We start from the raw sequence: 17,808 nt of genomic DNA on the forward strand, positions 1-17,808 counted from the left end.
CTTATGCCAAGATTCATTTAAAAGGCCCTCTCCCCATCCACTCTGCTATTCAGCCGAGTGCGTAATGCCTCTTCCCAAACTCCACCTCCCCTCAAGCAGAGCACCCTGGCCTCCCAGCTCCTTACTTCCCTTTCTCTCTGCCCACCCTTGATTTTAAAGCATATTCTTTCTGAAGTTGTATCTATAGGCGCTGCGGTGGCGAGATGTTAACTACCTCACCTGGTATGCAGGAAAGCGTGGGTTCAATCCCAACCCTGATGGCTGTGTGTTTGTAGTTTCCATGTTCTCTGTGTGGTCGCGTGGGTTTTTTCCGGGTCCTCCGGTTTTCCCCTCAATATTTAGAATCTACATGGATTTAGAGTATTTGGCTACTATAAATGTGCACATGATAAGCCACTTTGTTGAGCTATCATTTGTGGCCAGACCACTTCTGAAATAGCACTCTGCAGTTCAGTGGGCCTTCCCTGGTAAAATAGAAATTGTTTAGTTACATTTTAAAGCATATTCATCCTTTCTGGAGCTGTATCTATTCCATAAACCACACGGGTCAAAAATATGTGCGTGCTATCATCGTCGACGAATGAAATCTCAAGTACATTAGAATGGCACATGACAGCGAGATGTTGCACCGATAGAAAGGCACGATACAAGACTGTGATACATTTTGTAATGTGCACCCCTTTATCAATCCATTGCTGAAGGCCTGGAGGTTGTTTGACCATACTTCCCAATGCTGATCGGTGCGAATTGGTCACGGTAATGCCCAGAGCCGCCGCTGCTTTTAAACGTGGCTGGAAATCGCAACTCGCGTGGCCAGGTTCATAGCTTAGGCGCACGACACACGACGTCACTGCTCAAACTCTGGTATATATTTTAATCTTCCTTAAATCTGTGTTTTTAATCTGTTGGTAACCATAGAAAAAGTGTTCTTGAACAATATCATCTTGAAGCAAAACTATTTTACATTGGTGTAAAAGTGGTGAAAGTTGTCTCCAATTCTTATTTCCCACTCCAATTCTCGTGTCTCTATGTTTAGGATCAGTCTCAAAACGTCACTTATTATACATATGTTTCCCTGTATGTTGAACCTCTTTCGCACCGTATGTAGTCAACCGTGATAATCGGAGGTGCAGAGTTATTGACGAATGTGTTGCAATTGTAATTGTACATTGGTGGTGGTGGAAAAGCATAAAAGGTTTATGGTATGGACCACTGCGTTGTATGCACTGAGTTGTCTATTGAGTGAGCTCATAGTTAATGTGGTGGCAAAGACTGGCAGACCGAGGCTCGACAAAGCACTGACCTCACCCCCCACCCCCCCCAATTAGCGCTCCCCAAAGCGGTGGCCTGCAACTCCGCGAGACCGCGCGGCTTTCAAAAGAAGCGAGACTCGCAAGTTTTGCATATTGAGCAGCGCTTTCTTAGCGGCTCACAATGGCCGAATTCTTCTTTGGGCCGTATTTGTCAGCATGCAAAATCACGCATCGCTGAATTGTATATTTAAAAAAAAATCGCTGACCGTCCTTCTTGTGATACACAAAGCACCTCTCATTGAAGCCTGCTTCAAAGTGGTAAACCATGACAGAAAATACTTTTTTTTTAAATGCATGAAAACACAAGTGGATAATAACCTAAAGACTAGGAAGGTAAATGACAATCATGTCCATGGGACCATTTTTGCCAGTATCAAGATGATGGGAAAAAAATAAATAGGCTTTACCCTTTTCAGCAAGAATATCGGTGTTAAGATGTTGAAACACCAAAGACACTTATTACAATGCATTAAATCTGCATCAACCAGACATACTTTTGGAAGAAAAACATGCAAACAAATAGGCTATCAATTAGGTATGAATTTTCCTTGAAACGGATTGGCCTACACCAGAGACAGCTTAGTTCATGTCTCACCAGTTAGACCAAAGCACGCCAAAAGGCGAACAGCACAACAAATCATTGGCTTTACCATATTTGGTGTTTAAATATCTTAGCAGCTGTATTTTTGCCGTGTAGGATAAATGAATTTTTTTTTTTATCATCTCGATACTGTCAAAGTGCCCCATAGATAGTAGTATAAAATATCCTCTATGCCCTGGTGTTTTACCTCGGTAGATATCAACCGTACCTTGAGGTCATGAGTTCCAAAGCTGATCAAAGGTCGACTCAACCAATCATCCCTGTGGCATAGATAAACTCTGTACCACTGTGGGAAGTCAAGAGTGGGTGTCCCATGGGAGGAATGGCTGCTGTTGTCATTAGGACATGGAATTTCACCACGGGTTCAGGACCGCCATGCACATTTTAACAGGAGGGATGTTGGCGTTCATTTCTGTATGCTATATATAAAGGAGTTGACGGAAACGACTTTGATCATTATTGCTGCTACATGCATGGAATCGGTTAGAATGATAATTTGTCCATTTTCCTCAAAACATCGGCACCATTATACTTTTCGCCATTGTGCAAATTAGAATAATTGTCTCATAACCTTCGCTTTCCTCAAGACCCTTGCAATCATATATTGATTTATCGATATCTTTTTTTAAAGGTCGTCGATTGATTTATTAAACTATTTTTAACGTCATCGATCTATTGCTTTTCAAATGGGCTTCCTTGCAGGAATTATTGATTTGTGAGACCCAAAAAACGACCGCAGTTTAGAACTCACTTTTAGATTTTGATTGAATTGGGGAGGGGGGTGGAGGAGTAAAGGGGATCACCTGGGGGCTTGAACCCCGAATCTCCAGGGTCTGGGGGCGCTCAGTGCTCCAAACACGTGCATGAGAATCGGTCCCCGGAGACGCGCGGCCAGCTCCCGCTCGTCCCACATTCCCGACGCGCGCCACGGTGCCGTGACACGACCTCGTGGGCACAAAGGGACATTCGGCAACAGCGTTCGAGGCATAGCAGAGGCCGCCCAGAGGATTGGGGAACTTCACTCATGTTGCGGCGACGGGCTATTTTAGATCTGGCCACTTGCGTTTCCTCTCACCGCATTCCACACACGCGTGTGCGCGCGTGTGTGGCGTGCGTTTGTGTGCGTGCGTCGTGGCTTTACATAGCGTCTAAAGACATCATTATCTCAGGACACCGCACAACAGCAGGCGCAGAATTAACAACAGATTAAAACTGGGAGGAGGAATGGATAGCGTCCGCGGCATGGCACGCTAGCCGCTTGCATTGCAGGTCATGTGAACGCTGAATGAATGTCTGGTCTCTCATGAATCTGCCTCTTTATTAAGTTCTCTGGCCAACGTATCTAATCCCTCTACCCCCACTGCGCGCTCGTGAAGAGCACGCTCAAACTTAAACAATGCACAAAGCTCTTCTATATCCTGACAGGATTCCATTCTGAGCTGATTCTATTGACCTGGTCAGGGCCTTGCAATGGTGTGGTCGGTGTAGTCGGCATCGATCGCCAAGTACAGGTGAATTTCTTCAGACTCGTACCACACGTGCGAAGAATGCCACGAGCGTCAACCAACAGAGCGCCGGCCAATAGGCATGCACGTGCACATACCTGCAAGAGTTAATGGTGCGTCACGAAAACCACGTCTGGGTGCAATGGAATGGTGCCAATTTCTCAAGCACATGCCAACAGACCAGCTCCATTAGCCTGGAAAACATCAACACGAATGAATTCGTGTTGATGTATTCAGCTGGGCAGGGCATCTAGATGGGCAAGATTGACAGTGGGATGGAGGCCGATGAAAGGAATAAGGAAAAGAGGCAGACAGAAAACGATGAGACAGTGGTTACGAGCCGAGAATATATGGGGGAGTGCACTGGACGGAGGTGGCAGGCGATCGTTGAGAGTGCACGACCCTGAGAGGGAGGGCTCCCCTTTTCTCAGCAGTGGTGATATTAACGGCTAGAAAGTGCCTTTTATACCAAGGCGCTTCACAGCAATTATACAATTGTACAAAGCATGATAACGATTTGAAATGAAGAATTGGGTTATTGTAAGTGGCGGTGTAGTTTTGACGACAGCAGAACAACAGGGATTGATTATAAGGAGGGGTTGGGGGACAGGCCTGGTCGTAGCTTGGGGGGGTGGGTTTGAGGGGTGGGAAGACACCGTGCTTAGAAGCAATTTCGATTCCTAGAGCCAGGAGGCCCCCCCCCCCCACTGCGAGCGAGACGTTTATTGTCAACTCAACGGAGGTGAAAGTCAAATGCACCTGCGAGGAAAAGCGCCCGAGAGAGAGAACCAAAGCACCGTTTTTGCAATAATTTATTTGAGAGGCAAAAGTACTGTGTTATACACTGTAACAAAGACTGAACAGGTGTTGAAATAGGAACGCTTCTGCACAGCACTTCACAACTATAGCACTGGGGGGGGGGGGGGGGGGGAGCGGCAGGGGGTGCAGGGGGAAGTAGCACTTCCTACAAAATACAGTGGTAAAAGACTCGACATCATACCAAAACAGCAGCACCGAGTCTACCGTTATGCCGCATTGTTATAGTATTAGCAAGAGTGACTTCAAGATGAAGATACATTACAGCATGCACGACTGACCAAAGCAGTTTAGTTTAGACATTACGTAAAAGGAACAAAAACGTCATTAAAGTTACATTGGTAATGAAAACACGTGACCCCAAACCGTGATGGAATTGTCACAGCATTATTGTTGCAACGTCAATTTGTTTTGTTCACATTGCATCACAGCTTTGTTTGCGCTCCGTCGCTTCCTAACTCGTTTAACTTTTCGAAATTCCTCGCACTTTCGGTGGCTCCCACACGGGATGGTTTAACAGCGGCTTAGTGTATCCGTGTGGAGTGACAGCGGAACACGACGACATCTCTCCGCTGCTTTGTGCTACTTCCGTCGGCGCTGAAGAGTAGCATCACTTCAGCAGCTCGTCAGCCCGGACGACGACTTCAAATATCTACTCTCTATTTGATCTGCATTGTATGAAAACATATTTTGGTTACGACAAATTCACATGCCGTCCAGCCGAAAGGCAACTTTCTCGTGAAACATTCTTAACTTTGCTGATGTACGTTTGAATATAATTTACGTGTGTAGTGTGAGTTTGCGACATTAGTAAATGTCAGCTGCACTCCTACGCATGTCACATGGTGCTTGCAGCGAGGCTCCAAGCACAGTGTCTAAGCACTGCGATTGCCTCCAAGCATGGTGTCTAGGCATCACGATTGCCTCCAAGCATGGTGTCTAGGCATCACGATCGCCTCCAAGCATGGTGTCTAGGCATCACGATTGCCTCCAAGCACAGTGTCTAGGCATCACGATTGCCTCCAAGCATGGTGTCTAGGCACTGCGATTGCCTCCAAGCACAGTGTCTAGGCATTACGATTGCCTCCAAGCATGGTGTCTAGGCATCACGATCGCCTCCAAGCATGGTGTCTAGGCACTGCGATTGCCTCCAAGCACAGTGTCTAGGCATCACAATTGCCTCCAAGCACAGTGTCTAGGCATCACGATCGCCTCCAAGCATGGTGTCTAGGCACTGCGATTGCCTCCAAGCACAGTGTCTAGGCATCACGATTGCCTCCAAGCATGGTGTCTAGGCATCACGATCGCCTCCAAGCACAGTGTCTAGGCATCACGATTCCCTCGTGCCGAGATGAACTCCGCTGAGCCTGCCATGTGCATGCAGTGGGGGGGGGGCAACTGCACATTGCGAGATTCGCAAAAGCGTCATCTCATGTCAAATAGAAGTCACGCACTATTTTGACAATTTCCAAAAGCGTAAGCCGATGCTCAAGCGTCACAGCTCATGTCTCAAATATTACACATCGACTGCAATCATCCCCCCCCCCCAAAGTCTTCACCGTTAAACGGGTGGTGAACCTGTGTGAGCCTTCACCAGGTCCGACGAACAATGAGGGGGGAATTTGAATTTGTAGCCAGCCCCGTTCTCTACCCCATATTCCAATAAACGCTTATAACATGTGTTCCACTGCTACACACGCAGCTACACACGCAGCTACACGTGCACACAAATCTTATCAATAGATGGGAGAAAGTTATTTCAAATGCACAGGGAATATGCAAATGTTTATTCTCATAATAAGTCCTTTGGCAAGAACTGGTATCATGTCAGCCAAAGTATTGACTTTTTCCTGACAAATGATTCTCCACAGTTTTAATTTTACTGAAGTTACTGAAGCAGCAACAATTTATTTCCATTACGAGTAACATTTATAGCTTAAGCATGACAGTTATTTTTTATATTAAGTATGTTGCAATTATTCTACGGATGTTAAGAACTAATGGCAAAAAATGTAGTGTTAAATTTAACTATGAAAAGGTGATGACTAAATGAACCCGTTCTGAGCATTTAATTTTCAACTGAATAAAGCATGTGAGCCCATTTAAAGGATTTCAGCGTTGAATCCATCTCACCGAGTATGGCACGGACAGCAATATGTTTTGAGTCTCGCTCTTTTTCAGAGGCAAGTATAATTTACTTTTTTTTTTGTAAATATACAGCGCAGAAGAATATTCCGAATTCGCATTACTTTCAAATTATGCTTCGATAAGTTTTCGTCTGCAGCCTTATCTTCCTCGCCTGGTATGGAGGTCAGGGGTTCGATCCCGACCCTGGCGCCTGTTGTATATTTGGAGTTTGCGTGTTCTCCCAGTGGCCGTGTGGTTTTTTTCTCCGAGTCCTCCGGTTTTTGCCCCCACATTTAGAAACATGCATTTAGATTATTTGGCTGCTATAAATTTCCACTGGACCATCTGTGAAAAAGAGCTTCATAGCTCGTCGTATTTTTTCCAGAATAAATAAAGATTTCGATCCTGATAAATATTAAAGATTTTCTCTCAGCCAAGACATGGCTTTGTTTGAAAAACACTGAAATCCAGAAATGGTCACTCCGGCCTCATCAGCATCAACATCGCAGAGCAAAAAAAATACTTTGAGTCTCCAAATCCTTCATTTACTTCAAAGTTTCTCAACCGTAGAAAAACCAATGTGCCTTAAACAAAACTATACAAAACATCTCTAACCACACAAAGGTATTACAAAACAATAACAAATGAAAACATACCCTTGCGAACACTGCATCACAGGCAATATGCCTAAGCAAACTGTAAAGTAACTATCAAGCTGCAATGTACTTTAGTGCACATTTAACAGTTTCCAAAGTGATTAGGTATATCCTAAATCAACCCATTTAGTGTCTTGAAATCTCCCAACACCCGTTTCGAGTGACCACAAACTCCGGTATAAATGAGCACGGACACCACATGGCCGAAGCACACTTGACAGCAAGTGAAGAATACAAAAAGTTATTACCTTGTTTGAGAAGGCGACATTAGCAACTGACAAAAGCCACGTTTCTGAATCAAAGAGGAGAATTGCTTTTAAGCAAACCGTTCACTTGACCACTCTGCAAAAACAAAATGTATGTGTGCAAAAGCATATCATTCTCTCTCTGGCACCTTACCAAAAAGCCAGACTTACCCAAGTAGAATTACTTAAGGATAATTAATTAGAGAGGTGGCATATGGCATAAATGCTCAACAATATGATTGTAGTTATGTTTACGCTTTCGTCTTGTTCACAACTGGCAACAGCCAGTTTGCAAAAAAATAATAACATTGCCAGACTTATTTTTGCTTTTCTGCATAAAAAAATGTATTCAAGTTTGGTCCTCCTAAGTTGCACTTCATATTTATTAACTTTACACCTTTTTTTTGTTTTTACAAGGGGGAGCTGTCAAAATTACGTCAAGTTTAGAGGCAAGCAGATGTTGCCTGCATTCAGTGTAAGGGACGGTCAGAGTTCCCAATCCCCAACTGACCAATTTGCGTAACTCATTTTCAAATTTGTTCATTTCAAAAAAGCGAGCACACATAATTTTTTTACCACTTCCATCGTCCCTGTCCATCTCCTCACTCTCTGCCCCATCATTTAAATCACTCACAATTCTGATGCTTGCCAGGAAAAAAAAAATGTCCTTGGGCTACAACACTTTAATGAAATAATTGTTAAAAATAAAAACGCAAACAATCACGAAAAAATGCGTGTATATCATATCGATGCAAGCCCTGTCTCGCTGGGCCAAGAAGCTGCCACAGCTGTGCGGTGCGACCACCAGGCCTAGATTACGACCGTCCGGGACCCTAATCCTGAACCTCCGTTTGAATTCCTTACATCACATCTGGGTCTACTGCTGCCCACCCAACTACTCGACACTCAGGCTGCTCTGGCTGCTGCTGGGTAAGTGACTTAAGTGGGCACTGACAGGTCGGGTTCTTTATAGACCATTGGTCCAGCCGTGGCATTAAAACCACCATCATCATCATCATCTTACCATTGCCTTATCGTCACCTTCGGCACGATCGTTTACCATCACCAAAGCGAGCAGCAGTCACATGGCCGGGCACCATGGAACGTCGTTGGTGGAACCTGACGTTAACGGGTAATCGGGGTCTGGTGATCGCGCGGCGCTCTGCTGCTGGGCGAGGCTCAGAACTCAATCTTGCAGGCGGGGAACGATTCTTCCTGCATGACGACTGTGCTGCTGCTCGCCAGCACCATGATGCTCAGCTCCTTGAGCCGCGCGTGGCTCTCCTGGTACCACTCGCGCATCACCTCCGTGTCATGCGTCGGGATCAGCGTCACCTGCCGGGTTGGCCGGGGGTGAGGGGGATGGGGGTAGGGAGGGCGTTTGTAGGTCGAGGGAGGAAGACAATGCAAGGAGTTTGGTTATTTAAGACTAGCGTTAATTTAGATTTAAGCATTGTCGATGACTGTACCCCGCACATATCGAAATATCGAACGATAAAAATGTTATTCCAGCCCTAAGCGCGTGTGTCTTTGTGTCTGTTGGATCGCACCGCGCGGTGACTGACGAGCCCTCGTGCCCTCGTTACCTGCAGGGCGTTGTTCCCCCACTGGGCTTTGGCCTCCAGCAGGCAGTCGAGCACGCTGCGGCTGGGCTCCTCGCTCGCCAGGTCGTTTCCGCTCACCACATAGTGCGCCGAGCGCACACGCCGGAAGAACTCGACATCGGCCGTCTTGGCGCTGCAGTGGTTTGGGACGTAGGCGAGGTCGACGTAGACGGGCGGCCCCGAGGGGTAGGACGCCAGCAGGCCCGCCGGCTTGCCAGCACCTGAAGGCAGCGGGATGAGAAGCGTGTTAAACAGGGCTGTGGCAGGTAACCGCGATCAGCTGAGAATATACGAGGGTGTTTCACTCTGCAGAGAGGCTTGATTATTTTGCGACAGTATGGATTTGGTTAAACTATTGCGTACGGAGCAGAGCTAAGCCATGGGGTTAAACATAGCAGTGCCCTTGCACAACTACACATTATAAATTCAGAGAGATGTAACAATAAATATTCTCAGACGGTGTAAAAACGTGTGAAATTTATTAAATAATTAAACTGTAGTGATAGCTGTATAAATCTGAACATTTTAACATTGGGTGGAATAGCTGTAGTGTTGAGCAACAAAATGCATTGCCCTCATGTAGAAATTTGAACACTTCATCCACTTCAAAAACTTAAATAACAGATGTGGTGTTGACAATGCCACTCTCTCACATGTCAAGCTGTCCTTAATAGGTGCTTACTAACAGGACTTTCCCCCATAATATATATGGCTAAAACACTTTTTTTTGTGCAAACAAGTAGGTGACATGTACATGTAGACCATCATTGTGGTTCTCGGGAGTAATCATTGTCGCCTTGGCAAGAAAACTTATACATATTAAAATATTTTGGGATCTAAACCTCAAGACTTTAACCTCATCGAGTTGAGTTCTTCAAACTGACGATGGCATCAAGCCTTGATCAGACATTTCTCTGACATTTCACAGCCACTGGCTGATTTATAAAGGAAACAGAGATTTCAGAAGTTACTCAAGGATTAGGAATCTAGTTGAGGCACTAGTTATGATTGGGCCAAGATCCGATATCTGCATCTTTAAAAACAGCCATAAAGTTCCTATTCTTAGCTCTTTCGGTAAAGTCACGTTGAAGGGAAACAATAAAATAATAAAATATATATAAAACAAGACCATAACACAAACGGTCATCATCAGGTGTGATGCTGACCGTTTGTGTTATAGTCGAAACGTCGTGAGAATTGTATTGTTTTATATATATTTTATTATTTAGTTTCCCTTCAACGTGATTTTACCGAAAGAGCAAAGAATATGAATTACTGCAGTCACGAAAGCTTTAAATCAAAACATAAAGTTCCTGCTGCTTCTGTATAGAGATAGGTTGCTCGTAGGAAGCACGGTCATGCTGTGTGTAAATATTTTCAGAAAAATGACCCAGCCATTGGTGGCAATTAAGCATTCATGACAGCATTCAAGACATCACTGTTGCGAACTTGATGCTCTGTAAAACCAGTTGACCAAACTGCCGATTCATCAGAATACAAACGCGCAATTTTGATTACTCACAATTACCTGTTCCAGTGGCCTTTGTTTGTCCAGCACCGCCCCGGGAAGCATTGACATTCACTCCATTCTTGGCTTCTTTGTCCTGCTTGGTTATTTTGGTTTCAGCTACTTTGTTCGGCTTGGATGTAGGCTTCTCCTTTCCAGCTGCGCCCTTGGGCTGAGCGGCGCTCGGTTTCGCTTTACCATCTGGTTTCTTGGCGCCCTTTGCACTTGCCTTTGGATTCCTCTTGCCGTCCTTCTTTGACGGCTTATCTAAATCAGCCGCCTGGGTTTCGGGGTCCGCCATGCAGACGTTTGGGTCCGGGGGCGGTGGGAAGGGGTCCACAGAAGCCGAAGGCGACGCATCGATCCTGCTTCGAGCGTCGACCCTAACCGACTTGTTGCTCTTGTCCGAGGACGTCTTGTCGCTCGGGAGGCAGTCCGAGTCATCCTCAGAGTCCTGGGCGGCCTCCGCCGTGCAGTCCTCTGTTCCGGGAGGGATGTCGGAATCGCTGCGCGTCGGTAGCGATTCACTGGCGGAGGTCGGGGGCGTTTCCTCGGCCGGGGACGGTCCGAACGAGAGGCCGCCCGAGTTGTACTGATTGCTCGACGGCCTGTAGAAGCTGTCCGCCGGCTTGGCTCTGTCCTGCGAGTGCTCGCTGTCGTCTGAGAAATCCACAGGGCTCTGCGTCACGCCGCTGTGCTGCAGCCCCTCGCGATGGTGCTGGAACTCGCAAGACGCCACCAGGCAGAGATCCACATCGTGCGGGGATTCATCAACATCCTCCTCCTCCTCGTCGTCGTCGTCGTCCACGTTGTCTTCATCGTTGTGGTTGTTAGGGCCTCCAAGACCATCGAACGCACGGGCATATGGTGGCGCCGCCTCCTCCTCTACATCCACTTCATTCTCCTCCATGTCGGCCTCAGCATCGCGGTGCGGCGCTTCGCTCAGGCCCTCGGCCATGGAGCACATGACCCTCACAGGCGACGGTGTGGCAGAGCTCGACGGGCTCGGGCTGTTACCCTGGAAAAACTGCGACTGCGGAGTGATGACGTCGACGTCGAAGGGGCTGAAGTCCACCTCGGTGGGGCCGTTGGAGGCGATGGAGGCGATGGAGGCGAGGGCACCCCGTGGCTCAGCCAGGGTGGAGGGGCGCGGCGACATCTCAGGGGGGGAGATGGACATGGGCCGTGGGTCCGATGGATCGCGGTGAGACTGTTCAGGGTCTGGCAGTGAGGCTGGAACCTGCTCCATGGACACGGAGAGAGACTCGTCCACCTCGGTGGAGTGCGGAGAGCCCACCTCGGCGTGCAGGGAGGGAGACACCTCGTCGCCCGTCGTGGCGGCCGTGAAAGGGTCCAGGAAGGAGCTCGTGGCCAATGACGTCGTGGAGGCCGACACTGCCGCCATAATGGCGGCCTCGTCGGTGGTGGGCGTCACCGAGCGGTCCGAGAGGGAGGCGGCGGAGATGGACATCTTGCTTTCCTCGCGCGCCGAGAACAGCTGGCTCGTGTCATCAGCGCGCGTCGGTGACACCTCGATCAGCGGGGCGCGTGCCTCCTCGAAGGGATTCCCCGAGAGGCTCAGGGAGAAGTGCGCCTCCTGTGGCACCGCTTCCTTGAACTTTGTTGCAACCTTATGGCTGGCACCGTCCACTACTGCGCCCGACACGATCTCCTCCGACGCAAAGCCGTCTTTCTCATATTCCTTGAACGTGGAACCGTTCTCGAGCACGCCGACGATGAGCCCGTCGGAACTCCGCTCGCCGTGATTGACCGCGGAGGCCTCTTCGTGGCCGCTGACTGAGTGCAGGGCCATTTCCGGGAAGAGTTTGTGAGGCGACTTTGGCAGCGCAGGGACACTGGTGACCTTGTTGGAGCCCTCGACCAGCAAGGAATCCTCCACCAGCGGTGACTGCGTGTACGGAGTGTTTCCTGCGCTCAGCGGCGTAGACGACAAGGACCTGGTCTCCTCTACTCCACCTCCGAATATGTTGCTGCCAATAGACGGAAGTTCGTACAGTGCAGGGAGGGTGTCGTCTAAATTACTGAGAAGCCCTCCTTTCTGGGAAATTTCCATTGGCGTCAGGTCAAACTTTACACTGCGGTCGCTGGCTGGAGTCTTGTCGAGAGGTATGTCGCTCGAAGTGGTGAATGTGTCCACGTTCACTTCTCCCCGGATATGTTCAGGGCTTTCCACCGCTGGACTTCCACCATCCTGACTTTGGGAAGGTACATCAGAAGCAGTGTGGTGGTGGGGCGAGGCACCTTTTTCATTATCCAATTGCTGGAAATGCTGGGAATTGTGCTCAGAAGGAGCCCAATCTTTATTATCCGACTGGTGAAATTGCAGCACGTTTTTATCAAGGCCATCGCCATCCAACATTGACGAAACGGGGGGGAATGACTTGTTTTGAACATCAGGATCAAACTCTGCACGTGAGCTCGCAAAAACGGCTCCACCAGTTTTTGGACTCCCAACAGGAGAAGCTTCAGCAGTTTCTGGTTCCTCCACCATTTCTCCATCATCATCACTTCTCTCATCCTCCCTTAGCATTTCGTCATCATCCGCCAAATCACTGTCAGCAGACTCCGCTTTTGTAACGGCAGGTGCCTCGTGGACGTTATTCCCGCCCTGGTACGCCAATTCTCTTCCGCCATTCGCATCCATGTGACATTTACCTCCAACGTCATACTCCTCTCCCTCCAGGTGTGCAGAGTTTTCCCGGTGACAAGGCGTTTCCTCTTCGTGAGGAGACGGTTCGGCATCCGTGGTGGTGATTCCCTCATCAGGGGAGACCAAGGACATCCCAACGTTGTCCGTTTTCTGCGACACAACAAGCACTTCCTCCTGCGGGCTTGGGATGATCTCTTCCGTCGACTGTTTGAATTCGACACCATCCTTTTTCACCTCATCAAAATCTTTGGTGAGATCTTCCGGCGAAGAGATCGGAGTTTGCTCCTTCGCGGCAGTGACAATCTGATCAGCTTTCCCTTTTGGCTTCGCAGGTTTTATCTGCACTTTAGTTTTCTTCGCCTCTGTGGCTTTCGCAGCTAAGGCAACTGGCTTCTTCATGTCGGCGCTGTCCTTACGCGGCGCGGTCGTCTTGCCAATGGGCTTCTTGGTGTCACTCGCAGAGGCCTTCAGCTCAGGCTTTTTCACTGGCTTAACATCTTTTTTTACTTCCTTGCTTGCCTTTGTATCCTTCACATCCTTCTTGTCGTCCTTCGATTCTTCTTTTTTTATATCCTTCTTTGTAGGTTTCTGAAGTTTATCTTTGCTGTCCTTACCGATTGCTGGCTCCTTGGCCACCTTGGGCTTCACCTCAGCCTTGGCTCTCTCAGCGCCGGCCTTGTTGCCAGTGTCGGGCCGTCCAGCAGCTGAAGATTTCACAGCAGCAGGGATGGCCTGCGTCTTCTCGGCTCTGGACGTTTTAGCCAACTCCGTTTTAGAATCTACCCTCACCATCGCTGCCGTCTGCTCCTTCTTGGCTTCCCTGGCCGTTCCGGACCGAGAGGACATCTTGAGGCTCTCCTTGCTGTCAGTCCTGTTCTTCGGCTTCAACTGGAAGGGCTTCGCTTGGGCCGCGGCACCAGATGCGAGGTCCCGCTGCGTCACCACCGGGTGCTTGAGAACCTCCAGGTGCTTAAGTTTCTCGAGGCCTTCGAGGATCTTGTTTTGCGGGGCATTGCCGGGAAAGAGCGTGCGCACGATGCGCTCTGTAGGGCTGGCGGGGTGCCACACCAGCAGTACCGCCACCGAGGTTAGGTACGGCACCGACACCTCACTCTCCTTGCCGTTGGGCATCACGACGCCCGACTTGGCCTTGCTGTTGCCGTTCCACTTCTGTAACATGAACTGCATCTCCTTGCTGTCCTTGACGGGGTTGAGCACGTACATCTCAAGCCGCCCGACGCCCAATTTCTGGAACAGGATGATGGGCTCCAGCGTGGGGCTGTTGGTGCGAAACAGCGGCTCGGGCTGGATGCCCAGCTGACTCAGGTGCTGCAGTGTCACGCACGCCTCGTCCAGCCCTCGTCTCACCTGGCGACACAAGCAAGTAAAGTTAGACGGTATGTCAAATGTGCAGTGACAAGGCCAATGATAAGAGACAATCAAGCCAACAGCCACTTTATTACGATTAGGTATTAGTTGAACAAATTGTTACTTCAGGCACAGAGGTATAGGGGCCATCCATTTAGTACATACGCAAAAATCCGTCAAAACCTGACCCCTCCCTGTACGCACGGGTACTTTACTTTGATAGTGCATTGTCTTTGAGCTGTACGCCTCTTGGCGTCATCTGGTCGAGCACCAATTGGGTCGAGGCTCAAAAGAAAGCCGTCCCTTGGTGTGGACCAATCAGTTCCAAGGACAATGCATATATTATCATAGTATGTTTTTTGTTTGCATTTTGACTGCAGGTATTGTGGTTAATGCAGACATGAATCCTTGTAAAAAGGATTCAGTTTTGTTGCCAGAAAAAAGGGGAAAAACCCTATTATTATATTAACGTGTTTAACTATCTAACTCATTTGAAGGCCAATGTAGACAAATTATTATCGCGGCTTCAGCCCCCACCCACCCCCAGTTCCCTATGCGTACGTACATTGCCAGTAGACCTCCCCCATACGCAAGCGTACGCATTTGGGTTAACCCCCCCTCCCCCCTCCATGCGTATGTGCTTAATGGATGGCCCCTTATCAGTAAAATATGGGTATTAACTGTGTGAATACTCATTGTCTAGTGAGGGGAAATATTCTAATTTCAACGAGCATAATATATAAGAGCTGGCCATGCAAATTACAAGTGGCAGTCTATATCCGATGTTGAAGATGATGAGCCCATGTCTGAACCTGGCTTTGGGTCTCCCCCTCCTAGGTTAACGTGATGTAAAATAAATACCTGGCGAGTGACGCGCTAGTGATGGGGAGACAAAAAGCAGCCAGGTTTGCGTGGTGCTACATCATCTTGCTGCTTTTGCCATGACAGGGCCTCAACAGAGTTTCACTGCCTCAGTGCGTACACACCTATATTATTAGAATTTAATTGGAAATATCACGTTAAACGAAGCGAAAACACAAAACTGATTTCACATTACTACACAGTGTATAATTTCCGATTAACTTCATTTCCATGCCAAGATAATTGAATATCACAGGTCGTTCCATTAAGATGCAGAGAATATTGCTAATAACCAACTTTCCATTCATGTTTTTGTTCATGCTTTGAGAGAATGTTATTTTTCAAATATATATATCCAGATTATCAGCCATTATTTCATTAACGTATTGAAAGCATCTGAATATACTATTGTAAAATAAGTTTCTCAAGGACATGTATAAAAATTTTAATTAGAGTGAGATATATGAAATTAACCCTTTTAGAAAATGTTCTTTCAAAATCCGCTACCCATCAGGCACCTTACAGAATATACATATATATAAAAAATGAAATTACCACACATTTACACGTAATGTAATCCGAGATGGACTCACAACACACGTCAATTTTCAATTAAAATTGCAAAAGGCAACAATGCGTCGTTAAGAAAAGCATGCAAAATACTAAAGCCTGCTACTGCACAATTCAGTTTAATCTATCGCCTACTTTTGCCAAACCCATCAAATGATGCATTCGTGACTTCCACAGACAGAACTCGGTTGCGCAGCAGAGTAAAAAAAAATAGGCTTAAGCAAAATGTGACTCTTTCTTGCAACATCGCAAAAAGGTGTAAGAGATGCAGGAACAAGTGTAGATTGATAATATTAACATTAGTGCCTTTAGTAAAACCCATACCAAGACAGAGCACTGTAATAGTCCTTTACTTTGCCAAAGTTTCACCAAGTCTCAAAATACTTTAACAAGATGGCACTGTGTTATGTCCTTTCACTTTTGAGTATTTTTACATTGGAGGAATTGGAGTACCAGGAGAAAACCAACACATGAAGCATGGTGCACATCTGTTTTCTAAGGTTATTTAACCTGATATATATTTTTTATATATTTTTTTCATAGCTGAATTTGAGGCAAATGAAGTGCAAAACCCAATTGAGTTTGAGGGTGTTATTGTACGATCATTGGTGACCAGGCCTAGACGACAAACCACTCCCGACACTTGAAAACCGGGTTTAATCACAGGCGGGTCAAACTTAAGATTCAAGGTGAGGATCTCAAGAGGTGCCAGCCCAGTGCTCGGACCTCTGAGCCACACAGCCCATTTCACTTTCACAAACCACAATGGGCCGAACGTAGAGCATGAAAAACTAACGTTGGCGGCGGGGTCACCGGACTGCCCCATCTTGTCGGGGACGTTGAAGAAGACGACCCCGAGCTCGGGCGACACGAGGTTGCGCAGCCACTCCGGCGACGTCGCCCCGGGCGGCCTGCCCCCCTCCCCGCCCTGCGCCTCCGCCTCCGCCACCTTGCGCTCCAGCAGCGCGTTCACGCCCGGCAGGTTGTCGGCGCCGATGTGCGTGAGCAGCAGGGCGTCGAGCCGGTCCAGGTGGCGTGCCAGCTTCCAGAAGCCGGCACGGCGCTCCGAGCCTCCGTCCACGAGCAGCGTGAACCCGTTGATGGCGAAGAGCGCCGCGTCCCCGCGCCCGCCGGGGAACACGTAGCAGCACGGGCGTGACAGCTTGAGGAAGCCGCCCGACGCTGGCGCCTCGAGCACGCCGAACGGAGACGGCGTCTCCCACGACTCGGCCAGGTACTCGCTCAGCTCACACGCGCCCTCCATGCCGGGCGGCAGCAGCGCCGGCGGGTTCACGGCGACGGCCAGGGCGGACGAGACAACTCCGCCGTCAGAGGGGAGGCTGCCCCAGGAGGCGCTGTCCGCGACGGAGCAGCACAGTGTGAGCTCCGCACGCTGCCCGGGGAAGGCGGCGCTCAGGGATTCCTGCACCTGCCGGTTGGAGGGTGGGGGTGGCGCGTGTGCGGTGGTGACAGTGGGAGGACAGGAGGTGAGGTTGCGTTATTTTTACGAAGCAAGTTAATTGCCCGCAAATGCGTTTATTTATTGGGTAAAACCACGTGGCAACAACGCATTTGTGGATGAGGGCCTGCCCACGCCCGTGTGGGTTGTGAGGTTTGGTTATTTTACTCTGACCACACTGGTATGTGCAAGTCGGTGAATGTGGGGAGCACCGATGTGTAAGCATATAAATACAATAAAATAATGGATTGTGCTCTGCTATTTCCTCTTCTTCCCAGCATGGAGCTCCATATCCGCCTACAACAACTTGACGTGTGCTGAGCTCGACCATCCAAGCACTACCCAGGCTCAACTTTGCTTGGCTTCTGAGATGTGACAAGACTGGGCACATGATTTGATCGCTGGTCCTCACATACAGCTAAAATAAACTATAGCACAAACACGCACGTGCAATAGATTGCACGCATGATTAGCTGCAGAGCTATCAATCAGGATACTGTAAAGA

At 48.4% G+C, this 17,808-nt stretch overlaps 1 protein-coding gene across 2 annotated transcripts in view; it reads right to left on the minus strand.

Annotated features, from left to right (window-relative positions):
- Positions 1 to 4,213: 4,213 nt before the first annotated feature.
- MAP1B (microtubule associated protein 1B) overlaps positions 4,214 to 17,808 on the minus strand; it is a 96,639-nt gene continuing 83,044 nt past the window's right edge. For both annotated transcript variants that reach the window (XM_076065907.1, XM_032945871.2), the window contains exons 5-8: positions 16,641 to 17,273; positions 10,396 to 14,413; positions 8,850 to 9,088; positions 4,214 to 8,598 (exon numbers count right to left, since the gene is read on the minus strand). In XM_076065907.1, coding sequence (XP_075922022.1) covers positions 8,443 to 8,598; positions 8,850 to 9,088; positions 10,396 to 14,413; positions 16,641 to 17,108 — 4,881 coding nt within the window. In that variant the 5' untranslated portion in view covers positions 17,109 to 17,273 and the 3' untranslated portion in view covers positions 4,214 to 8,442. The remainder of the gene's footprint in view (positions 8,599 to 8,849; positions 9,089 to 10,395; positions 14,414 to 16,640; positions 17,274 to 17,808) is intronic.

This window comes from Petromyzon marinus, chromosome 1 (assembly GCF_048934315.1).
Source record: "Petromyzon marinus isolate PM22_M1 ecotype Great Lakes invasive population chromosome 1, UKy_Petmar_22M1.pri1.0, whole genome shotgun sequence".
Classification (NCBI taxonomy): domain Eukaryota; kingdom Metazoa; phylum Chordata; class Hyperoartia; order Petromyzontiformes; family Petromyzontidae; genus Petromyzon; species Petromyzon marinus.